The sequence below is a fragment of the Drosophila willistoni genome (genome assembly GCF_018902025.1).
Source record: "Drosophila willistoni isolate 14030-0811.24 chromosome 2L unlocalized genomic scaffold, UCI_dwil_1.1 Seg196, whole genome shotgun sequence".
NCBI lineage: Eukaryota > Metazoa > Arthropoda > Insecta > Diptera > Drosophilidae > Drosophila > Drosophila willistoni.
Window position 1 is genome coordinate 5210005 of NW_025814048.1, and position 26064 is coordinate 5236068.

The 26064-nt window shown below is 34.5% G+C and overlaps 2 protein-coding genes across 2 annotated transcripts in view; one reads left to right on the forward strand and one right to left on the reverse strand.

Annotated features, from left to right (window-relative positions):
- LOC6639991 (cyclic nucleotide-gated cation channel subunit A) overlaps positions 1-25913 on the forward strand; it is a 33381-nt gene extending 7468 nt beyond the window's left edge. The window contains exons 2-9 of the mRNA XM_023174893.2: positions 368-568; positions 632-1160; positions 15980-16222; positions 16281-16443; positions 19025-19564; positions 21989-22654; positions 22740-22890; positions 24825-25913. Coding sequence (XP_023030661.1) covers positions 465-568; positions 632-1160; positions 15980-16222; positions 16281-16443; positions 19025-19564; positions 21989-22654; positions 22740-22890; positions 24825-24984 — 2556 coding nt within the window. The 5' untranslated portion in view covers positions 368-464 and the 3' untranslated portion in view covers positions 24985-25913. The remainder of the gene's footprint in view (positions 1-367; positions 569-631; positions 1161-15979; positions 16223-16280; positions 16444-19024; positions 19565-21988; positions 22655-22739; positions 22891-24824) is intronic.
- LOC124460023 (protein xmas-2-like) lies at positions 7959-10182 on the reverse strand. Its single transcript, XM_047010147.1, has one exon. The coding sequence runs from the start codon at positions 9837-9839 to the stop codon at positions 8130-8132; it is 1710 nt and encodes a 569-aa protein (XP_046866103.1). The 5' UTR covers positions 9840-10182; the 3' UTR covers positions 7959-8129.
- Positions 25914-26064: the final 151 nt, after the last annotated feature.

Genomic DNA, 26064 nt, shown 5'->3' on the forward strand with positions numbered 1-26064 from the left:
CCACAAGCCACTCCAATTCATTTATCCTCCAGCAACGCCTTTGCCAGTCACCTCAACTTTTGCCTCCTGAGATGCTAAGCGTCTGCCATTATATTACGTCGTCTCTGTAGCAAACTGTTTTATAGTCTTTCAAAAAAGAAAAATACAAAAAAACAGAGCTGAGCAGAGAAATGTGTAACATTTATGACTGCCTTGAGCCTTCTTCAGAGAGTAGCAACCGTTGGCACACACACCGCAATTGCCTTCAAGTGGCCATTTAAATAGCCTCATTTCTCTCTCTCTCTCTCTCTCATCTCACCTACGACAAGTTAAAGTTCAGTTCAAGTTCAAATTGAAAGCTAAAGTTTTTTCGTTAAACATTTTGCAGCCTCTTCTCGTCGTAGTCGTCATCATAATCATCATCACCGACATCATCATCATCATGTGCCTGGCGTAGCTGACTTAAGGCAATTTGTCCAGCAGCAATGTGGACTTATATGATGGCTGCCGCCCGTGGAGATCGGGTCAATACATTTCAGGATAAACAGAGACGCCGCCCAGAAACCGAATCCCCGAAATATGGTTACAAGTAAGTTTTAAATTGGATTCTAAACTCGAACTTAACTTATTTTTCTATGTGTGCGTCACACAGCCTATCCACCCGTCCCATGTACCGGTCCTCACGTTTTGTTACAGCCGCCTCATCGGCTCCAGCTCAGCTGCAGTTGCCCCATACCAGTCACTCCAGTCATAACAACAGCAGTCATGGTGGTCATACAACAAATGTTCCACCGCCACCGCTGGAGGAAATAAGCGGTGGTCTATTTGCGCCGTTTACACCGACGGCGGAGCATTTAATTGCCAATCAGTCAGCCATTTCCATACCTGAAGGCGGACTAAAGTTGGATAATCCTCAACTGAAACCCAACAACTACCCACGCAGAAGTTGGCTAGTGGAAGATGACTCTGATGACGACGATGACAACGATGATGATGATGTTGACGATGAGGATGCACTAGACCAGCATCAGCATCATCATCATCATCATCATAACCATCACCAGCATCATCATCACGAAGAGAAACCGCAGTCACAGCAAGAGGAAGCCATTGCCCAGGCGGACCAATCGCAGCATTCAAGTGTTGAGAATTATCTGGAGAATGGCAGGAAACTGATACATGTGAGTGTGATCCAATCCATTTATGTGTCATAGAAAATTCTTACATATGTTTGACATGCATTACCCACCCATAACTAACCCAATACCCCATGTCGATACCAATTCAATTATGCTTTAATTAAATAATTACTCTAATTGATTGGCAACCAGCAATATTTTCGCTCTTCTTCCGCTGTACCCCACACTCTCTACCCCCCACCCCCCCATGACACTCTCTGCGATTCTCTTTTTCATGCAAATGAACTGCAAAAACCTTCATAAACTTGACCTTGCCGTAAATCGCGTTTTAATTACTTCCTTCATTGTCACGTAGCTGGTTGCCCGAGCGTCACCGAGCCAACCAAGCAACCAGGCGACGCAATCGACGCCTGTTTTGGGTAGCCCGCAGATATTTTTATTAGCACGTGTCAATTTACTTCACAAAAGCACAAGACCAAAAAATAAACGAAATAAAAGTGCCAAATGGTTGAGGGCAAAACACCCCAAAGTTAAGTCAAATTATTGATACCCTTAAATGGAAGCAATAGCATTAGTTTATTAAAAAAAAGAGTATACTATTGAGTAGTAAGAAAATATTTAGGGATGAGATATTGGGAAAATGATTGATGCATTTCTTTTGTCAGTTTTGAGAAGAACTTTTCTTACATTTTCTGGTGAACCCATCACAAATACTCGAATTTTGAACTTGAATTGACCAAAGTTTTCTATGTCAATCATGAAGTGCAATAAATCTTAATAATTGTCTCACGACAGATCTTAATATAACTTCATCAAAACAATTTGTTGAAGTTTTTACATTTACATATTTAGGTCTAGATTGTAGCTGGTCAAAAACTATTTAGAAAACAATATCTTGAAATACTTATACTTAATTTTAGTTAATATTTTCGTCTCGCGATCATTAGTTTTGAGGGAAATACTTAAGACATATGAATTTTCGCACTCTTTATGAAGGATTAAAGAGATGGATTAAAAATCTAAGTAGCTACAAATAGCTAAATTATTTTCTATATTTACAACCTATGCCTGTTTTAAAATATGAGCTTAGTTAGTCATTTTAACAATTTAATCATTTTGTAAATTGATATCTATCAAAGTAAAGTCGTTCTTAGAGGAAGATCAACAATAGAACTCATCCCAGGGCCGTATATTAAGTGAAGTGCTCTGGATAGAACATTTCAAACTGCATTATAATTCGTTTAAATTAAATCTACAGTTAAATTTTAAATATTTTCCAACTAGATAGTCTATACGACTCTACATACGTGTCATTATGTTTTCAAATCTATTTAGTATTTCTTTTCTTTACATTATATTGATTTGAGATTATTTTGGGCATAGTGATATGAAGAATGTTTAATATTCAAAGAATATTAGTTTTTTTATTTTGTATATTTGTATAATTGGTAAATGAGATGCCAGTTCATGGCATAATTTTAGACTCAATTAAGCCTTTTGAAACTTCTGTTTGTTACATTTGGAAATGGTGTACGATGATAAAATAAAAAAAGAACTATCAAAAAGAAGTAAAAATTTATCAAGTTTTTAAGTTAATTGCAAGATAAATCGTAGTTTAATTGCTGAAGTTTGATATAAACATTTAGAGACTATTATTTCTTGATTGGATATTAGTTTTATTCATTCATAGATAGATATATTCAAATTTCAAGTGTTGAATTTTAAACTAACAAAAGGCAAACATTAAAAAAACACACATAAAAGTTAGACTAAGCTAAGAAAATATATAAATTTTTGAATAAAAGTTTAACTTTGAGTTGGAATTTTAGTCTCTAGAATGGATTTAATGGTTTTTAATTTATTTGCGCCCTTTACTTAAACCATAAAAATAAGTACTTAAAAACTTGGCGGATCTTTATGTAAGCATTACGTTTTCTGTTTATTATTTCATTTAATTTCCTTACTTTAAATTAAATTTAAAAGAGTTTTTCTCCATAATATTTGACTTACAATAAATCACACCATTTGGAAGAAACTTTACAGTCTAGAGATTCTCCATACTTGTGAATTATAAATAAAATATTTAAACAATTTCTTTGATTTTCTTGTAAATCAGATATGTATGTCTGTATGTACATACATGAAATTCTTGATAATAATTCAATTGTTTATCAGTTGTCATTCCCTTTCAACTAGTTAGTATACCCATTTGATAAATTCGCCATATAATTGCATTACATAGGTTTCGCTCTCCCCGTTTTATAAAAAGAAACAAGGAGATATAAAGGTCCACTTGGCGAATGAACTTACACACATATTTCCTCCAATGCTGACCCAGAGGGCTATAAATAAATGATGTGGGTGGAAGAACGTTTGCTGGCCAGCTGGTCGCTGCACAATGGTCACGTAGGTGCAGAGGAAAAGGCAAGTAAGCCATGGGGCTGATATCTTTAAGGACGATGACCAATTTGATAGATAAGAGCTGCCGCCGACCGACAAACTGACCGACCGAACAACCAATTCCTGTTGATGGTCACCACAAAGCGAAGGCAAGAAGGCAGCAAAAAAGAAAATGATAAAAAAAAAACACAAGTTTCAATGTCATTTCATAAATGGCAAGAAACAACTATACAACAGCAACAACAATGACAAACGCAATGAAATAAATACAAATGAAAGTCCCTCCGCCAATACAATCTCTCTCTCTCTCTCTCTATGCCTCTCTTGTTCCTACGATTCCACTCCCTTAACCCGCATATTGTCGACCAAATATTGGCTTGGTCTTGCTTGTTGAAATGCTTTTTGAGGTGTGTTCTCTCATGTTTGGCCAACGAAACAAGAAAAACCGCAAAACTGTTTTCCTTTTGCCCTCCTCCGCCCCACACTTCCTTCGTCTATACCTTTGCTTCTCTCCTGGTGTTTGATGGCTCTTCTATTGTTGTTGTTATATAAGTGCTTCGTCCAGAGTCCATTACTCAAAAGTGAACTGAATTGGCATTGAAAATGTATGATGATGTCTCCATTGTACTACATATAAACAGGAGTGGATTAAACCCCACAAGCAATTTCCAAGTAATAACTGAGAATTCATTTTATACCATCTTAATTCCTACTCAGAGGAAATATATAACGAATTTTAAAGTTAGATTATAATTGTGAGAACAAATATCGCCTCAACATTAGTATTAGATGGTATTAGGTACATTAAAAATACTCAGAAGAACTAAACAAATTATAAATTATAGTTAATATTAACAGATATAGTTTGATCCTTAGTATAAGTGCATTATACGGAAACAGTTAAAAAAAAAAAAAGAATTGTAAAAGCAATAATAAACATTATTATAGGTCGTGCAATTTGATGTAAAAAAGGTTAACAATTTGGGAGAGACCCAGTAGTCCCCCTGTCCCAGTTATGACATTCTCAAATATTTTTGAAGTGCGATATTGAATGACAGTTTGAGACCTCAACTTAAATTTTCAACTATTCAACAAAAAAAAAAACAGACAAAATTTGTCAGTTTCGGATTCAGCCCTGACAAATTGCTTGATAAAACATTATGAGACCCTTGTGATTTTTTCTTTCTTTCTTTGTATAACTAAACAAATATGTGTATTTTCAATAGTGTGGCTTATATCCCAGCTGGGAGATTAGTTGTCGGAATAGAAGGTATTCCCAATGATTTTAGTCTGTCGTAAAGCGAAATATAATGACCACATGTCGTATGCGCAATGCACATAACTCATACGACAAGAGTTCATGGAAAAATCCCTTTTTTTGAATTTTAAGGCAAATTATGATGGAAATATTAGCAAAAGAGCTGGAAATAACTTATAAATATAATGCTTATAAATATACACATATTTATACAATTGGATATTATGCACATTCGAATCTAAAACTTGAAAATGTTTTACAAAATTTCTCCTGCATTAAAACTTTACAATTTTGTTATTTATTTATTAGTTGGTTTACCAAGTCGATTAGAAGCTATGTCTTTCTTAAGTTCAATAATAGATATACCAATTGTAAAAGGACGAAACTTTAAGTTGGCTGTAAACCGTCCCTGTTGCTGCATACGTAAAGGGGAAGCCAAGTCTCGTGACAGTCTGGTAACAGTTGTCGTTTGGTTTTTGGCCAATTTCATCATCATGAGGTTTAACAAACTCAAAGTTGGTCAGTGTCGACCATGTTTCGTTTCTTTCTTTTTTTTTTTTTTTTTTGTTGTCTTGTTTGTAGTATCCTTTCGAGTCCTCGAGTAGCCTACGCCATTAAACCGATTAATGAACTCTATTTGCCTGAGCCATGCCTTGGACGATAATCAATTGGCCTTCTCCAGGTTTTTTCCCAACTCTCTTGTTGGGTTTTTTTTTAGTATTCCTTTTTTTTTTTGCGTTTACACGTATTTTGCTTATTGTCTCCATGCAATTTGAGCTCTGCCACCGAAAGAGAGCAAACAAAAGTCTGTGTTTCTATTGTGGGGGGGACGCTTAGGTCAATTTTTGGTACGACCAATTTGGTTCGGTTTGCTTCTTTCTTTTTCAGTAACGCAAAAAACGCCTAAGCAAGTGGCAGCAGAAAAATAACAAAAGAAAAAGTAACACAAAACAGTGCAAAAAAGGACATCTAGAGATATATACAATAAATTTTTGGCAATAGGAAAAAAAAAAGAAATGTGAAACAAAAAAAAACAGAAACTGAGCGAGCAACAGAAACAGAATTTGGCCTAATCCTCGAACAAGTAACTTAACAAGCCGCAGTGTCCTAATCTCCTTTTGGCCATTTTGTAAACAATTCAAATAAGGCTTAAAATTTTCGCCCTCCCCTTCCTACCACTTACCCCGCACCGCCCGCATCGAGGGTCGTCGCTGGGTGACGGCAAGGCATTAGTCAGTTTATCGTATCGTTCTTCGTTTTCTTTGCCCCTCTGTCAGTTGATAAGCATCCATTTCCAATTCCAACTGTTTTATGGTCATTCAATCTCCGCCACAATTTGCATAATTTCCCACGTTTCATAAAAAAACAACAACAATAACAACAGCAAAGTGAGGAAAATCGAAAACAAAATCACTATCACACATATATAGTAAAGCAAATGCGTGTGTTTGTGTGTGTGGGTGTGTAGTGTGAATGTGCAAATGTGTGAGCGTGTGTTTGCTATCAATGGCAAATGAGTGGGTGATAAACCGTAAAAGGGTAAAGAGCAAATCGTGCCATATACTCGTAAATGATTTCCAATCGACTGATAAGATATAAACCAACACACAACAACAAAAAATATAAAGAAGACTTCACATTCATCCTTTAATCTATATCCTGATTCATGCAGTTGCAATTCATTATGCAGGAAACTTTATTTAACTCCATTTGTGGCGGAAATCAATTAATTAAAAGTTTTTAAATGTATCTTTAAATTATTTTTTGGAAGTGGAAAAAGTCAGTTTTTTTGGATTTTGAGGTCCATTTTGTCGAATTTTTGTTAACTATTTTGATGTTTTTGGTAATTTAATAAACAGCTTACTAAAACCTGTTGAAAATAAACAATATACAGACAAAAAACCAAAAGAACTTTTACAATTCTCAATCAATTATGTGTAAATGTGACATTTTTGAAGCTGGATTTTTGCCCATGTCATAGAATTTTTTGGACTTATTGTGTTAAACTAAAGTATAAGCTTAATTGCCCAGTTTAACATGGCCAATTGACTTGAATCAACTTTTCAAATCGCAAAGGCACATATAAAATTAGAGAAACTTCACCTTTAAAGTGAAAAGGCAGTTTAAGTGTTTTCTTTTTGGTAAATTATAATGGAGGTGTTAAATTATACAAATTATCTATTACCTATTATTAGCTAAAAGACATTTTCAAAGTTCATACATAGTTAAAAAATAATGAATTCTTGAACTGCATATTACATATGTATTTACGAAGGAAGTTTACGCAATTTCTAATTCATAGATTTGCTACTTGTACTAACTATAAGTAGTGTATATCAAATTAAATAGAGCCTGAGGAGATTGTTACAGTCCCAAAGTACTTGAAGTAAAAGTAAGATGGAAAAGTAGTTTTTCTTTTTTGTATGCAATGGGTTATTGTTACAGATTAAATTTCAATTTACTTCGACAAAGTGTAAAGTGGTGACTGATTGACATAGTTCAATTATGATTGATGACTTAAATAAAACCGGTTTCTTACTGCTTTTAACCCAAGATTTAATAAAAACCACTTAAACAAGCTAAATGCTTAACTATTTTGATTGGCAATTACATTTTTTTAATGATTTTTACGAAATCATTGATTAAGAGGTTTAAATTACCATTGACCTTTTTTGCGAGGAGGATAGAAGCATTTTTTTTTATTTCCCCACACCCTATCAACCTTAGAATTGCTACATGAACTATTTCTGCTTTCTTCTGATTTTATTTTAGGCACAATTTCTTAGTCCTTTTGCTCAATGTCGCTGCAAATACAAATTTAGTTACTTTTACATAATAAATACATTTCAAAACTTTAACAAATTACCGGCACCAAGTCTATCTCAGGAGTAAAACTTTAAAATCATAGGCAGCACTTTTGTTATAGCCCTTTTTAAGAACCACAAAGTTTAAACAAAAAACATTTGTTTAAAATCACCCGACTTGAAAATATAAAAAACCAAATTATATTGTTCGAGAACAATATTTGAAAGACGTAGTTTTAAATTTATAATTTTCTATTTCGTGAATGCAGAATACAAATATTTTCGTGTAAAAATGTTTATTATTTTTGTCCTTATGTTACAATTAATAACAATTATTTAAACTTAATTTAAAGAAAAAAAAAAAACAGAAACTTAGAAAATATATCGTTAACAAAAACTGAAAATAAAAGAAGGGAAAATTTTCCTTGACTTTAAAAGTAGCTCCAGCTCAGTGGAAATTTTGCAAATTATTCTAAAAATTCTTTAGCCCTTCTATGCTTAGTCGACGTAGACTAACAAGTCTGGTCTTAAATATTGTAAATATGTAAGCTAATTTCGACGCATTCGTTTGACTGGGCAAAGAAACTCATTCTCTTCAGTGGGACAAAGCCTTTTACGAGGTTTCACTAAGGACAGAAACTTTGAAAGGTCAGTCATCTCTCGTCTCAAATGATAACGATTCAAAACTTTCTGCGCTCTATTAATAGCTTTCTTGTACTCTTGGGGATCAACAGAAGGTTTCTGTTTCTCTTTCGGAAGTCGATCGGGAGGTGGCGGCATTAACAATATGTCCATATCGACTTTAAATTGTGATTTCTGTACAAATTCATAGAACCAAGATTTTTCGAAATGTGTTCTTAGACTAGATTTCTTATAGACCAGAGACAGAGGCTGAGGCAATTCATGATTCAAAATGTATGGCAGTCTCTCGATAACCCATAACTCCATAAGATCTAAATAGCCATCGCCATAGAGTAATCTTTGTGTCGATCGCGTTATTATAGAGTCCACACATTCCTCGGGTTGCGTTTGCTTAATATAATCTGTTAGCCATTGTTGGGGTCCTAGCATAGATCCTACTGTTGGCATCTTTATTTTCTCCATAAACTGGACAATAACCTGCCTGGATTCTTTCGAGTGCCAATTGTGTTGAAAGTGCTCCAAATTATTTGTATTTAAGTTGTCGATGGGTTCGACATACTCGGAAAGCTCCTGGGGCAATTGGGGCATCATTGACAAATCCTCTTCAGCCAGTAATTGCAGTCGATGGACAGCCTCATTGTAGACTTGCTGACACAATTGAGGAAATTTCTGACATAACTTAAAGAGATGAGGATTCTGACGTATTCTTTGAAATAACTGTGAACTCAAGTGGTTGGAAAGAAATTCACTTAAATTCACTTGTTGCAATTCCTCACGATTTTTTAAAGATTCATTGGCTAGAAATTCGATTCCCATTTTAAGAGATGATATAAGTCCATCTTCTCGGCACTTGTAAACCTTTAAGCCCTTAAGATTCAGTTCCTGCAATTGCAATACTTCGATCAAATGCTGCAAATACAGTTGGGTGGAATTAAATCGCTCAATTATAAGACTCAGACATGGACAAAGGCTTGTCTTGGCCAGCAGATGCAATCTCTCTTTGGCCTCCATTAGATCCTGGTCATGGGCAAAGAATACCAAGCCATTGGCATGGCTCAAGTGGGAGGGCCATTTGTCTAGGCCACGTATTTTGACCACACTTAAGGCTATGCCTTGCGAAAAAGCTCGCATATAGAATGACTGATCAGGACTTTGATCCTTGGGACACTTGAGTAGATGACGATTAAGCTGGAATTCCATATTATCACCTACTGGGCCAGCGGGCAGAGAGACTATCAGCTTAAAAAAACGACGGTTTCCTGGACTGGTTTGTGGCAATGTTTGGCTTAAAATTTGCCATAGATCGACTTTTGGAAAGACCTCCAAGTTCTCCATTACACAAAGATAATTGCATGGTTGACCACTTCGATAGCGTTTCATACAGCGCAGTGGCTCCTTAAATATTTCATCATTGGCCATCAGATTAGTGGAATCGGCTTTAAAATGCAATGGCAAATTATATAATAGTTTATCCGTTTGATTTAAACATTCATTGATATCATCAACAGGCGATTGCTCTGTACATATGTTTTTCACTTTGTTCAAAAGTTTTCTTTTCTTATTACAATGCATTTCCGGATGTGGGTTATTCTGCCCTTGCTGCTTGGCATTTTCCATTTGACTGGCCTTAAGATATTTAGTCACTTCAGCCGTTTTGGTCTTGTGAACATATTTTGTTGAGTCGGCTGATATTCCTTTTGACCTAAACCAGCTAAATTAGCAAAACCGTATTCAGGACTAGATTTGGCTGTTGTGGTTGAATGTTTCGCTTAATGATTTTCTTGCAGGCAAACTTAAATTGTTTTTTGTGTGTCCTCCTCATCCCCAGGAATAGTAGCTAATTGATCTTTCGTATTCCTCTTGCCCTTTAGCATCCCTTGCAATCGAAATTTCTTAGAATGCCTCTAAGAGTAGTTTTCGTAAGTTATTATATTATAAATGAGTTCTACGAAATGCTAATACGTTTAGCGCCTACTTTGATTTATATACATACATTACCTTTTAGGATAATACAAAAAAGAGAAAATTTTGGATGTCTTAGATTATTTCAGTTGTGAAAGGAGGTCCATAAAATGTTCGATATGGAAAAAGGCAATAGTTCATCTTCGGTTAAGAAGATGTTTTTAATGCATTTATATTTTTTAAGGAAACCACTTTTCAAATCTAATTTTATTATAGGTATAGGATATAGTTCTTAACTATCAACCTAACTATATTTTACAAGCACTGACAACTAAGGCCATCGGTTTAGATTGACTTAAATTATTTAACTGACAATATTTGAATATAGAATAGAACTTTCTAAGTTTTTTGTTTTACTGCTTTATCTATAAGAAATAAATGGAAAAGTGTAGTAATTACTCTCCGTGCATAGTCCTCTGTCTTCCGTAGTCCTCCTTCTTCCGTAGTCCCATCCCAAAAGATTTATTCTTGGTGAATAAAAAACTTTTTGTATGTTTTTTTTTGATTTTTTTTTTCAAATTAGCGTCATAATAACATTCTCAGTATTCAGATGACTTTGTCTCATGGTTTGATTGGAACAAAAATTTTACGCTGTTATCATTGAAAATAATTGATTATGGATTTCTTCATACCAAATTAAACGTTGCTTAATAGTTTTATGAAAAAATTGTTATTCTCCTTTTAAATTCAATGTAAATACATTGAAACTAGTAGAGGTCGAGTTGTAGAAAAGTTTGAAATTTTAAGGAAATAGTCCCATGGGAAATATTACATTTCTGCATGGCAGGAAAAAGGTTTAATCCATAAACGATACAACCCTTCAAAACTTTAGCCCTTGACCAAACTGTGCTTAATAGAACAATCGATAAAAAATGATTTCAAAATTCGATATATTAACAAAATCCAATATAAAAATCAAAATAATATTGCCCCACAAAACATAACTTCACTCATTGGTTCTGTGTCATTCGGCTTACTTATAAATGCATGTTTTAGTATCCTATCTTTGATATCTTAAGGTCTTCGCGTGGGCAACTTCCGTTTCCTGTTTGTAACACCATTCTTGCTGCCCATTAAGAAGAGCATTTTACAGCACTGGCACTGAAGGCAGTCTGTAGGCTTTCAACACTTCATTATATCAATTCGCTTAAAGTCAATGAATTTTTTATGACTCGCATTGATTGAGCCGCCTTTCAATTAGCTGACACGTGCCATTTTGTTGGCCTTCTTTGCTCTCTGGCCGATTGGTGGGTGGTTCATTGAGTATTTGGTCATTTCTAACACTCTTTTTTTTTATGTTGAGTATATATTATATATGAGAGTATAAAACTCATGCATGCCATAAATAACGTCGTCATCAAACGCTTGATTTGCTTAACATAAAGTTGGCAGTCGTTCGTTCCCTCATACCCATGAATTCCCATTCACCTGCCTTATCACCTGGCCTAACGGACGCACAATTATGGAAATTTATTGTGGAGCTCGCGGACTTTGTGAACTGAATGCCAATCAGAGTTTTTGGGCTGGCTCATAATGATGATGGTGATGATGATGATGATGTTTCAGTTCGTGGGTCAATTTTTGATTTTTCGTTTTCAACTTCAAGTACACCCACAAAACTGATTCCAGTAATTTTGTGATTTTAACCTTGTGCAATTTGTCGAAACCGAGAGATGGCGAGGCGAATGAGAGTCGATTCGGAGGGAGGGATGAGCTCATATTGGAAATTTTGCCTGCCTGGTTATCCATCAACTCAACTGGCAACTGCAATTAATTTATGCACAAATGTTTTCCGAGTGTAAACAATATTGACCCCTAGTTGTTGCCTCTAAATGCTTGTGTGTGTGTATCTACCTGCTTGTAGTTGGAGGGGTGTGAGTTAGGTTGGCGAGAATGGTGGGCAACTGCTTTCAGTTTAATTAACAATTAAATTGACATTTAGTGGACCTAACCAGAAAGTGTCATCAATCTTCTGCAAGGACCAAAACCACCAAGACGAAAGACTCACTTGAGACTCTTTTTTTCTGTTCTGTTTTGTTTTGTTATTTTATTTACTGTTGTTATTTCAATTTGGTGGCATTTAGCTTCTTCTTTTTTTTTTGTTTTTTGCTTTTTTTTAATTAATTAAAAGCCGACGAAGTCTCTCATTGGCCACATGCAAATTAAGAAAATTGCAAAATAGCATTCGGAATTGACAGGCAACAAACAACAACAAAACTACAAAAACAACGACAGTTGGTTTCATTGTGTATGCCGCTGCACATTGGTTCGAAATCTGCCAGAAATGCTGTACAAAAATTCATGAAATGTATTCAATTAACATGTCGTATGAGTAATACTTTTAGAAACACGTTTAGGAAATGGAAAAGTTCCATTTAACTATGTTCCCATTGAAAAGTTATTTGCTTATTTCTTTTTTGGCAACCAAAACTGTCAAAAACTATTTATTTGGCAATTTTAAATAGTCAATATTTTCCATTATTTCTACTATTTTAAAGCCTTGGTTTGGAATATTTTTTAATTCTTTACATTTTAATATTCACATAATTTTTTTGAAAAATTTCAAACATTTTTTTGTTATAATTTTTTAAGTTCTTAAAAAAAAATGCTGCTTTTTATTTGCTTCATAATAAAAAATCTTACAGTAATATACCTTAATTTAATAATAATTGTATATTAAGTGTAAACGTTTCCTGAAGAACAATATATATAAATTTTGAGAAAAATGTTTCTCTGAGAAATACATTTTATTAGAGTATTAGGTCCATATATCAGATGAAGAGGGCTACTTAGTTATATATAGTATAGACATGTAGTATAGTATATTATATACTGAGGTATAGACATGGTGCCAATCGGCACATTGATAGTTTTTTCCAGCACTACTAATCCCAACTTTATAAACGCCCCAACTATACAAGCAAGTATCTCCATTTTTAATGTTTTTTGAATCAAATTACAAAAAGTTTTAAAAAATCTAAAATAATGGAAATCTGTGTTTGTTAACATATTATATAGAAACCAGAGGGCCGGGGCTAACTTCGACCGCGTCAAAGTTTGTATACCCTTGCAACTTTTTTGGTAACTTTTTCCTTACCTATATCAAAGTGGAAAAACGTTTAAGCTAAAAGGGCTAATGTGTCCGAAAGAACGGCCTACAATCTTAGCATAGGAAATAACGAAGATATTGATCAAAGTCACTGTTTTCCACCGATTGTTCCTATGGGAGCTATATGATATAGCTACCCGATCCTTATCAAATTTGGCACAGTCATTAACAGATATATTAAACTAGCAAATGTTTAATTTGAAAGCAATCGCGGCAATAGTAACGAAGTTATTGACAAAAGTCACTGTTTTCGAAAGATCGTTCCTATGGGAGCTATATGATATAGTCACCCGATCTTGATCAAATTTGGCATAGTCGTTTATATGTGTAATTACCTTAACAATATTAAATTTCATGATAATAGCTCAGAAAATAACGAAGTTATTAAGAAAAGTCACTGTTCGTGACTTTGCTGTTTGTATGGGAGCTATATGATATAGTGGTCCGATCCGGCTGAATCCGAGATATACAACGCCTGCAGTATATACAAGCCTACTTGCATTTTTCAGCTCTGTAGCTCTTTCGGTCTAGGAGGAGTTTGCGTTGATCCAGACGGACGGACGGACGGACGGACATGGCGATTTGAACTCGTCTCGTCGTGCTGATCAAGAATATATATACTTTATATGGTCGGAAATGCTTCCTTCTATGCGTTGCACACTTTTGATCAAAATTAATATACCCTTTTTGCAAGGGTATAAATATAAAATAAAAGAAATGGATATTATCCTACCATCCATTCTTAAAATTAATGAAATGCTCATTATTCTACCATTAATCGTATTAATCTTTGTTCTTGGCTTATAAAAGAACAGATTTGCTATTTATAGTTATTTATATGTAAGCTACAACTTGAAGAAAAAACATAAGATTTTAAGCTCAACTATTAAAACTAGTTTAGTATGCTTTTTGGATGGCATAAAAGAGAGACAAAAACGTTTAAGATTAATAGTTTTGTTTATTACAAACTTAAGCCACACATTTCTTTTAACACTTATCATATAATTTTATAAACTATTAAACTTTGGAATATTTTTATCATTTGGAAAATTAAGAAGATTTTCAATTTTTTTAAAAAAGTTGTTACTTTAAATGACTTATCAAACATATGCCACGCAAAACTTCACTCCTCACACCCTGTGGGTAACCTTTTTATCGACTTTGAATGAAAAGATTATAATTCTTGCTGTTAAATAGCAGTTTGTCTCTTTCTTGGTTAATTAACCCCTTTTTATTGTTAAATGCCTTCATTTGGCAGGATTTAAGTACATAGAATTGTGGCGATTTTATTTCTATGTAAAAACTTTATTTCCATGTTGTCCTTTCTAGTTTGTCTTTCTATTTTTTAATCACAACTCCAAAATGTTATTGAAAGAAATATTTTTTACAAAAATCTGATAATTTAATGACTTTAAGACTTCTTCCACTTAAGCCTTCTTATTTGATCAACTTTTCAAAAATTGATTAAACTGAACAATGAACTTAAGTTTTACATTTTTGAAATGGTTTAAATGATATATTAAACTATTTCATATTCATATATGTTCCCAAAAGGGGGTTTTTGTAATTTGAATAATTTTCAAACCAATGTGCATTTTGCTTGTTGACAATTGTTGTCGCTGCCGGCGTCGCTGCCTTACCTTCAATGGCAACTGGCCAAACGCCGCGGCTCAGTTAATAGTTAGCTTGATATCGATGAGCATGCGCAGCTTAGCCAACTCATGTTGTTGTTGTTGCTGTTGTTATTGCTGTTTTAGGCCAAATTTGATAGAGCCATCAAATAGATTTCTATAGCTGTGTATATGTGCGTGTAAATAAGTAAGATTTCAAAGTCAAAGACAAGTGAAAAGGAACGTAAGAAAAAAAAAACATAGAGAGAAAAAGGACTTGCCACAATGGTGCAAGTGCAATCGATGGATATAGCCGCCATAGCGGGACAAGCGACAGCAACAGATGCGGTAATTACTAAACAGAATAACTAAAACATGAAAATGAAAAAATAAATAATAAAATTTAAAATACAAATATGACAACTGGTGACCTTTACACACAGACAGACACAGTCACACACACACACATAGAACACACAGCAGGAGGCGTGACATTGCATTGTCAAATGCCATTGTTTGCCCATAACGTCGAGCCAAAAAGTAGGTGGTACATCAGGGCGTATGCGTCATATTTTGTGTGTGTGTGTATTTTTTTGAAGAAGCTTAATGGATTAACCGCTGCCGGCAAGTGATAAGCGTTTATTAGCCTGTCAAGCACACGCCCTCAAAAACGAAGAAGAAGGAGCGAAAGAAAGAAAAAGATACCCAGAGAATCCTCAACTGAAGAAGCCTTCAATGCCAACAGCAGCCGCAGGACCACGCCGAACACGTGTGAAGGAGACGTAGTAGAAATGGCTGAAAGATATCCTCGGCGAAAGAAGTCTGCGTCATGTGTTTAACGGAATGCTTTAACTGCTGGCAGACATAACAAAATTTAAGCACCGAAAAAAAACTTTTCAAACTGACCAACTTTTAATGTGCTTAACAGAGAGACACACACACACACACAGACAACCATCAAGAGCAGCAGCAACAGCTTCAGTTGATACGCTTCAATTAGCCAAAAAGTTTATTTTCTTTTTACTTCCTTTATTTATTTCACTTTATCCTTCACTTTGTTCTTTGTCTGTTTCTAGGAGCCAACGAAACGCAGCAAACCCTCAGCCTTAAGACGCACCTTGCAGGCACTGCGACAACGTTTAACCAAACGGAGTCGTCCCAAACCGCCGGATTGGTTTCTCGAGAAATTCTCGAATGCCACCAATACGGATAAAATTGGCAAAACCATGCAGGATGCTGCCCTATCGAGTGAAATCCGTGGCTCCAGTGTCCTTTGCAATCGTCTGTCTGTGGATCCCACTCTGCAATCACATTATCGTGTAAGTAAAATCAATTCCCTCTCTTTAATCGCAATCCTAATTTCTTTTCTTGTCTCAGTGGCTGGCTGTTGTCTCGCTGGCTGTACTTTATAATATCATATTTGTGGTGGGTCGTGCCGTTTTCTGGGAGATCAATAAAAATGCTCCAGGCGTTTGGTACACTTTGGATTATCTATGTGACTTTATTTATCTACTGGATACCTTGGTGCACATGCATGAGGGTGAGTTATACATAAGAGAAGTAAAAGCGAGTAAAGGGTGGGAAGAAAAACCAACCAACTAACTGACTGACTGACTGACAGGTAAATATCTAGAGGTGTGTAGACACACACACACACATCGCATCGAATAGTAGAATGTGCGTGAGATTTACCTATGCAAATGAGACCGGAGACTTTTAGTCTAAGCCGCAGACAATGGAAACCCAAGCCAAAGCCAAAGCCAAAAGCAAAACCATTTGCCACGCCGCTACTTTTTTGTTGTATTATTACCAACATTCATGGCAATGTTTTCTATGTATGCGGATTCGACTTGGGTCTGAGTTTCCCGCTCTTCGTTTGCCAAATGCAGGGATAAGCCAACCTTGACATTTTATACAAATGACAAAACCAACTGTGTGAATACCCTTTCACTACAAAAATTAGGGTCGACAGGGCTAAGAAGGACACACATCTCGAAACAACTTTTTGACTAGTGTTTGTTAGTCAATTATTTGAAATCAATTGAGTTCAATACATTTAGTCCTTAGATTTTCTTCCATTAGAAATTTATGTCAGCATCACAAGACAATTTTTTAGTATAACAAATAACGGTAGCGCCATTTTAAACGTTTGTGGTTTCTAAGCAAAGTGTCGTAAAACTAAGAAGAACCTTTTTAAATGATTTATGTTCATGGACCACTTCAGTCCATAATCGATATGTTTACTAAGCCTTCAGGATATTTATAGAGAACAGTAAAACTTTGTGTTAGTTTTCATATAAAACAAAATTGGCTAAGAGTTTAACTGTAATTTTAGTAGTACCATCATAAATGGGAAACAGGCATTAAAGCATTATTAATTTTAAAAATTGTTTGTACTAAGTTTCTTCAGTCGCTTCATTGATTTAGTTCATTAGTGAATGGGTTGGGATTGATGGAGTCGTAAATATGTATATTAAGATATATTAATATATATTACTATATATTAATTGAAAAATAAAACCATTTCATAAACAAGAATCGGACTTAAAACAAAGTAAATTTGTATAAAATTAAATTTTCAATAGACTTTAAAAAGCAGCCCCTTTAAAATTTTGTAATTTTTAAGCTTTAATCTAATATTGGTCACTAACCAACCGAATTAAATACTTATAGGCAGTGTATAAAGCTGAGAACTAGGTTTTATAATTAGATTTTCCTAAGAACAGAATTGCAAAATATCCAACTTAATATATTTATCAGAATAAAAACATTAAACGTTTTTTATGTAAGATTTCAGTATTTCATGAATTCAACTTTTAGATCTAAAGAATAAGAAGAGGATATTATAATACATATTTCATTCATATCAAATGACCTAGTCAAACTTCTTTAAGTTTTTGATTTAAGAAATGGTTGGCAAAATATTTGCAACATTTTAATAGGAATCTACACATTTTAATAGAAGTTTTTTCAAACAGCTATACAGACTATAGCTATTTTTCATTTAAAATCTTTTATTTTCATAGGATTTATTGACTCTAAGACCTGAGGCTAAAACCCAGTTTTGATTAGATAACTTTGTTAAAGAATTGTTTGTTGTATTTGTTGTTATGTTTAAAATATCAACTCATTTACACTGTAAGTAATTAATTATTATTATAATCCTTATAAAACACCTAAGAAATCTTACGAAAGTTTCTAAAGATATAATTATGTTTCCATATTTGAAGCTATAGTTAAGGAAAAAAACAAATATTGATTTGTCTGTAGTTAGATCAGGAGAATTCCATAATTTGTTAGAGCATTGAATTTCTCATTTCCGAATAGTATGTAAATCGCTTTATGCCCATTTTGGAGTTGAATATTTTAATCGGTCTATTTTTTTTAAATGAAACATATATTTTTGAAAGAAAATCTTTAAAAGCGAATCCATTGGAATAATTTACTTGCGATTTAATAAAGAGAAGTTTTGGTAATCAGCTAAATCATTTCATAGAATATGTCAAAGAAACAATATTAGATCCATAAACTTATAAAGACACAATTTTAAATATACATATGTGATAATGACAATATTTTTAGTGTTCTTGCTTGGCGCAACGCTAAAAAAAACTCTTGAAAATCTTTGAATTAAGAAACCTAGGTGTTGAAATAAGAATAAGGACACTGGAATTGCCTTATGATAACAGGGTATAAAGGTACTAGACGATATGTAATTAACGAAAATAAAAGCAGATAAGAAAAGACATACGAGAGATGCTTCCAAATCGAGATGTTTGTTCAAAATTTAACTGGCTAAGTCCGATGACATTATTTCCAGCATACCTCAAAGCTTATAGACATACTGCAGGGTATTTCATAGTTTCATCAATTCTGAGTAGATTCCCCCGTGTTTATCCCTTTCAATCCCTTTACTATTCTTAGTGAAAAACAAAACTGTGGGTGAACTTTGTGTGCACTGCATGTTGCCTCATAGCCGTGGCATAGAAACAATAGAAGAGTCACCTTCACTTCTATTTGGCTGCCTTCCCTCTCTCTCTCTCCATCTCCCTCTCTCTCTCAGTGTGTCTGCCTTTTTTCATATTTGTTTTTTTATTGTTGTTTTTTATTGTCATTTGCAGGATTTCTGGACCAGGGTCTCCTGGTGCGAGATGCCTTTCGCCTGCGACGACATTATTTCCATACGAAAGGCTGGTATCTAGATGTTTTATCAATGCTGCCCACGGATTTGGCCTACATCTGGTGGCCGCCGGAGACATGCTCCAGCTTGTATCTGCCGTGTCCGGTGATAGTGCGTTTAAATCGTTTACTACGTGTTCCTCGGCTCTGGGAATGGTTCGATCGCACCGAAACGGCCACCGGCTATCCGAATGCATTTCGCATTTGCAAAGTGGTTTTAGCCATTTTGGTGCTAATCCATTGGAATGCCTGCATGTATTTTGCCATTAGCTATGAGATTGGTTTCAGTTCCGATTCTTGGGTCTATAATTTGAATGGCACAAGGAATAATACATTGCAGAGGCAATATATCTACAGTTTCTATTGGTCAACATTGACGCTGACCACAATTGGAGAGACACCGACGCCTGAGAATGATGCGGAGTATTTATTTGTGGTGGCTGATTTTCTAGCTGGCGTTCTCATCTTTGCCACCATTGTGGGTGAGTTGACGAAGGGGCGAATGAAATGGGCTAGTGAGGGGGTAAGTGTGGGGGTATCTTTCTCTCTGTTTATTTTGTCCCTTTGTTGTTTGCGCAAATATTTCGTCTGATCGTTTAATTGGTTCCAGAGTGACATCTGGTGACATCAATGGGTATTAATTTACATGACCCACACGTTCCCAAGTCCATCTCCATCACCAAATTCATCTCCATCTAGTCATGTTCCCTGTTCATGTCCATGTCCATGTCGACCCACATTATTCATTACGCTTTTGGCTGCGTTTTGTTGTGATGTGTGCTGTGTGTGTGTGTTTGTTTGTCTGTGTGTGTGTGTGTGTCGGGGTTTTTGTTTTTGTCGTGCTGGGGTTGTTGATTTGTTGCTGTCGTCGTTGTCGCCATCATCTCGCACCCATAAGTCTCGTCTCGTCTCATCTCTCTCCTTTTCTCCTTTTTTTTTTCGTTTTTGGCAAACGTGCCTTTTTATCATTTTTGTCGCTTTCCCCCGTATCAGACCTAGAAATGTAGGCGTGCAAACAAATTTACTTACCATGATGAATGTAAAAAGGCATCTCTCATCGTCGTCTCCTTCACTTCACTTCATTACACTTTCCACTCCACTCCTTTCCATCCCATACTATACCATTCCATCGGTCTGTCTGTCTGCATCGCTCTGTGCGCGCACACCGGAAGTGCCGCCATTAGTCGCCTTTTGTGCCCTTTTGCTCAAAAAGAAGTGGGCCACGGTCTCCGTCCGTCTCCGTGTCTTCATCTTCGCCTTGGGTGTGAAGTGTGTGTGTGTATTTCTCGGGGAAATGGCTGTGGATGTGGCAAAGCTCTTCAATTTCATTTGTTTAATATGTGTACTCAGGTCTGGGATTGGGAAACGAAGATTGCTGGCATGATAGGATGGCCTTGTCTCCTAAAATCTAGTACAATGAAATACTTCTCAAACATATGAGATCAGGAAAGCGTCATTAGCTTTCATTTGACATTTAGGCAAATATTTTTACTCACCCAAAAGATGCAAAAGTTGTTTATTTTCACACTTTTCATTTCATATTTTTCATTTAGATCTAAATTAAGAAGATTAAACTTAATATTTATTTTAGGTACTCAAGATTCATATCGTTGAATTCTTTTAGTAGTTTATGTATACAAATTTTATTTCCTATTATATAATTATACTTCAAGAGAGACATTAGCGAAATTTTATAAACAATGTGAAATGGGACGTCGATATATTTGGAGTTTTTTCAATATTAAGTCAGTAACTGGTGGTTAATAATATAATTTAAAATAATTTTGTATTTATTTCAAACTTTATTTATCAGAACTTTACTCCTTCGAAATGTTAAAATTTTTTTTTTAATAATTATTCTCCAACTTAAACACTAATGTAAAACACTTTCAGATCTTTAACTATATTTAATGTCTTAAAAGTTGTTTACCAATATTGAAAGGTGTACTTTCAAATTCATTCTTCCAAAAATATTTATTAGATTGTTTTCAAAAATGAAATTAAATATTAAATAAATAAACTTTAGATGTACCATACCCATTTTCTATAGTCCAATTCTCATATGTTTCCTCCAAGAAAATCTAAATAAAAAACAAAAACGCTTTAAGAAAATTGAGAAACAAAGTTTTAAGCCAATAACTTCAATATAGGTAAAAATTTTGGAGAACGATTGAATGTGAATTTTTCTTTTACTCATTTTAACCAAATATACTTCTGGGGCAAACAGTTTTTGGAAAAAATTATAATTAACAACAAATTAAACAAATACATTTAAAGAAATGTGCCATACATTTCATTTTAATGGTCTTTTTGGCAGCTTTTCCGAAGAGCCTTAAAAATTTCTAAAAGATTTAAAGTTTTTTTCGAATCAGGCTGAGAATATTTGATGGTTTGACTCTCAAGAATAATACAAGGTATCTTCTATGAAATAGACTCATTAGATTTTGAAGAAGTTGTGAAAGAGAAGAGTTAAAACTTTCATTCCATTCTGCTTTATCTGATTAATTAATGCCAGTTAAAAGTGATTTTAATTCTAATAAACTGGTTAATTTAATTTAATTTTGTTAAACATACACCCAATAAGCTTAGGGCCTTAGTTGCTATAGCTTAATTTCTCAAGTTACGTGAAATTTATAATTTCGCGCAAATTTCTGAATAATAATAAATTCTACTAAACTGTAAGACTTTGCACTTTGCTGAGTAATTGTTTTTGTATAATTGTAACTAATTGTCTAAATATACAAATATTCAAAGCAATGAGTTCCCTTGCAAAAACCTCATTGTAGTTTTAGCAATAACTTTTGCTTTTCTTGAGATTTTTAACAGATTAACTAACCACATAATACCCATAAAAACTCATATTAATATGCGTTTTCTCTACATTTCTTTATTTATTATCCCATTAGGTAACATTGGTTCCATGATATCCAACATGAATGTGGCTCGGGTTGAGTTTCAGAATCGCATGGATGGCGTGAAACAGTATATGGCCTTTCGTCGAGTGGGCCATGAGCTGGAGGCTCGAGTGATACGTTGGTTTGCCTACACATGGTCTCAGAGTGGTGCCTTGGATGAGGAGCGAGTGTTGGCCGCCTTGCCGGATAAACTGAAGGCAGAGATTGCCATACAAGTGCATATGGATACGCTGAAACAAGTGCGCATCTTTCATGACACGGAACCAGGTTTGCTGGAGGCTCTGGTGTTGAAACTAAAATTGCAAGTCTTCAGTCCGGGTGACTACATCTGCCGCAAAGGAGATGTGGGCAAGGAAATGTATATAGTGAAGAGAGGCAAATTGTCGGTGGTGGGCGATGATGGCATCACTGTGCTGGCCACTCTGGGTGCTGGCTCTGTTTTTGGAGAGGTTTCTGTATTGGAAATTGCTGGCAATCGAACGGGCAATCGTCGTACGGCCAATGTACGTTCACTGGGCTATTCGGATCTCTTTTGTCTGGCCAAACGAGACCTGTGGGAAACTTTGGCAGACTATCCCGAGGCCAGATCCACTTTAACCCAACGTGGTTGTCAATTGCTGCGCAAGGATGGCCTACTGGATGAACAGATATTTGCAGGTATGCACACACATTAGGCTAAATGCAAATAGTTCCGATTTCGAATTCAACATTTCCGTTGACGATTCCTCCGTCTCATTGGCAGATTCGCAGCGTGTTCATGACAGCATCGAAGGTGGCATTGAGAAACTGGAATTGTCCGTGGAGAACCTCAATATGCGTTTGGCACGCCTCTTGGCCGAGTATACGGCCAGTCAGGCCAAAATCAAACAGCGCCTGGCCAAACTGGAAATGAAGTAAGTGACAATTCCTAATGTAATAATCCGAGGGTTGCTCTCACATTACTAAAAAGCCATAAAAATTGGAAAAAAAAAACTTGTTAGTTGCCATTGCAAAAGTACTTGGATAAGAAATCACGGATTTAATGGCAAGAAATTGAGTTAGTTTGCGTTTATTGAAAGCCAAAGTCGTAAAGTTTTGCATGTACATTAAACCAAATCTTTGACACTCCCCTTGACCCTCTTCCCTGCCCCCGGGTGTCCTTAATATTGCTTGGCAATCTAAAACTGTTGCATACTCTTGAGATTCTTTTTATTTGCATTAAATCTTTGATTATTTAATAATTATTTTATGCAAATAATTTAACAATTCGGCCAAATTTTCAATCTTTCTTTAAATTGTCTTTTCTTTTAATTTTTTATTGCACTATATATAAATGTTATTTGGCTTTTATAGCTGCTGCAAACTTCAGACTTTTCATTTTCATTCATTTTATTTGTTTTTATTACTTTTTACTTTCATTTATTTTTTTTTTTTCAACGCCTTTACATTGCTTGAATAATTAATAAAAGGAATTATTATTTCAAACCTTAAATAATCATTAGTTTTGTATGAAAAAAACAGAATTGCTTAAATACAGTCGGATCGACTTATCGATCGAAGTATTTATTGGGAAAACTTTTCCCTTACAGTATGCAGTGGGCTTGAAAAGAATCCATTGTGTTAAACAAATTTATTATTTTTGGTAATTCAAAACTAGGCTTAAGCCGGCTAGAGGTCATAAATCGTACTAATTTATAAGATTTTAAATCATAGGCAGCAGAAAATGTGAGCAGGTTGTCTGTATAGCTATTTCAAGAACCACCAAGTTTTACCATCAGTAATTTTTGGTAATTTTGTTGTAATATTTTAGAACGCAAATTCATTGAATGTTTATTGTATACTTTATGGGGCAAAGTAACACCATTTTACAATTTGATTCGTCACTACAAAGATTTTGCAAGGATCCTTTATAACCATTACAAGAGTACTTCAAGTCGTTTGCTTAATAATTTTTTAATTCACCTGCCAACTTTGCTAATATTACTATCGTTATCAATATAGGGCCTAAATGGGCCACTTAGATAACTCATCTAACGAAAGCCAAAAAAAAAAAATTGCAGTTCTTAATCTCAATCTACCGTAAATTTTTAGTACTTGTATTCCCTTAAATATGTTTATAACCAAACCATCGCATTAAATGTAGACAAAATAGATAAAAATCGTAATATATTCAACGACAAAATTTATTCATTAGATGATCATCATAATTATTAATATTTTATATATTATAAAAGGATTTATTTAATACATGTGGAGTTAAAAATGCATTAAAAATAGAATAGAACGAGAAAGCCTTGTTTTCAAACTTAATTCAAATGATTTACTTAATGCAATACAGGGAACTAAGAGTGTCCTTTCTTACTTTCAATATAATATTACTAAGATTTTTCTTATGCTTCGCTATTAAGTATTATTTTCATAATAAAGGGAATTTACACGGTAAAAGTTAACATATAATTTACTTAGTTGTTTCATTTAGTTTTTACGTTTTCAATCAACTAAATTGCCAGCTTTTAAATTCCCGCAAAAAAACGTATATTTTTCTATTTGCTTAAAAAGAAGCTTGAAAAAGTGCATTGTAAACAATTAAATGGTGAAATTTTAGTTTTGTTTTTCTTGAATTTAGGAAAACGAGGGGTCATTTAATATATACACATATAAATATATTTAATATCTAAACTAAAACATTTACAGAATTTCATCAGAGAAATGAAGTAAAACTAGTTCGAATTTTGTTTCAATTTGTAATTGAATTGAAAAACTTAATTGGTAGTCCGTGTACAATACTTTTACTTAATTTTTGTCTTTCTCTGTCTCTCTCTCTCTTTCTCTCGCTTTCTATTCACAGCGGTGCTCCTGGCTCTGGTCCTTGGCGCTTAGAGTGTGAGCCTCAGACAAGGGGACGAAGCGGACGTCTCTATTCCTTGCAGCCGAAACGGCGCCCACGTTCACGACCCGATGCCATGGCCAAAAGTGGCGGAGATGTTGCCAAACAGAATACACTCTAAGCCCAGTGTGAAATAGCTATCAACTTCTAAATAGTTCAACTTCTCTTACCAAACCCCTTTCCCTGCTCTATGGGTTTACTTTTTGTTTTTGTTGTTTTTTCTTTTTTTTTTTTTTGGCATAGTGATAAATGCATTAAACTTGCAGGAGTTATGAGCAGAGATAGGACCCAAAAAACTGACGACCACTGCTAGAAGAAGAACTCACGCAATTTGACTCGACTTTTGGCTCGATGCCAGTTTAGTTCAGTTCAAAGTCGTGTTGAGTTAACTTAGAGAGTTCTGGCAGGTAAATCAATTTTTAATTTTTACAATTAGTAAGCTGAGCCAAGTTTTGGTTTTTTGTTCGTTTTTTTTTTGGCTTGGGGGTTTCAAAATGGAGAAAAACTTTATAAATTTGTAATTTGATTAAACGAAAAAAACTAAAAACCAAAAAACAAAACTGAATGTGCCTCAACGAAAAGTGTGTGTAAACATAGTTTAAATTGAAAACAGAAAGAGAGAAAATGGTGTGAGATAAATAGAGAAAGGGGTATAAGAAACTTAAACCATGTAAATAAAAAACTTGTATCTCAACACAAAGTATAGTCCAATTTTACAAAAAAAAAAGGAACAGAATTTTATAAAGAAAAAAACCAACCAGAACCACCTTGAAAAATTTAAGACATTTGCTGAACTTCTTCCACAGACACACACGTAATAATAATGGTGATGATGATGATGAGTGGGGAGGGAGAAAATGAATGGGGGAAGAAGCTGCTGCAAAAGAAAAATGTCATTGGGGGAAAATTGAGGAAACGATAACTTAACATTTTACTGCACATGTTCTGTTCTATTCGTATGTTCGTTCAATTACATTCTAAGAAAGGAAAAACGCTTCCAAAGCCCAAGAAAAACATATAAAAACAATGTATTTTTTATATATATAGTAGTCATAGACAAAGAAAAGAAAATAGAAAAAAGAAAAAAAAATTGAATGTACCACATAAAATATATGCATAAGAAATAAAGAAATGAAAAACAACAACAATGGAACCAAAAAAAAAAAAAACAAAACAAACAAAAAAGTATTTAAAAATTGTT

Bases quoted from the DNA above. Each gene is read 5' to 3' on its own strand.
- LOC124460023 (XM_047010147.1), bottom strand. From the start codon at position 9,839: ATGGAAAATGCCAAGCAGCAAGGGCAGAATAACCCACATCCGGAAATG.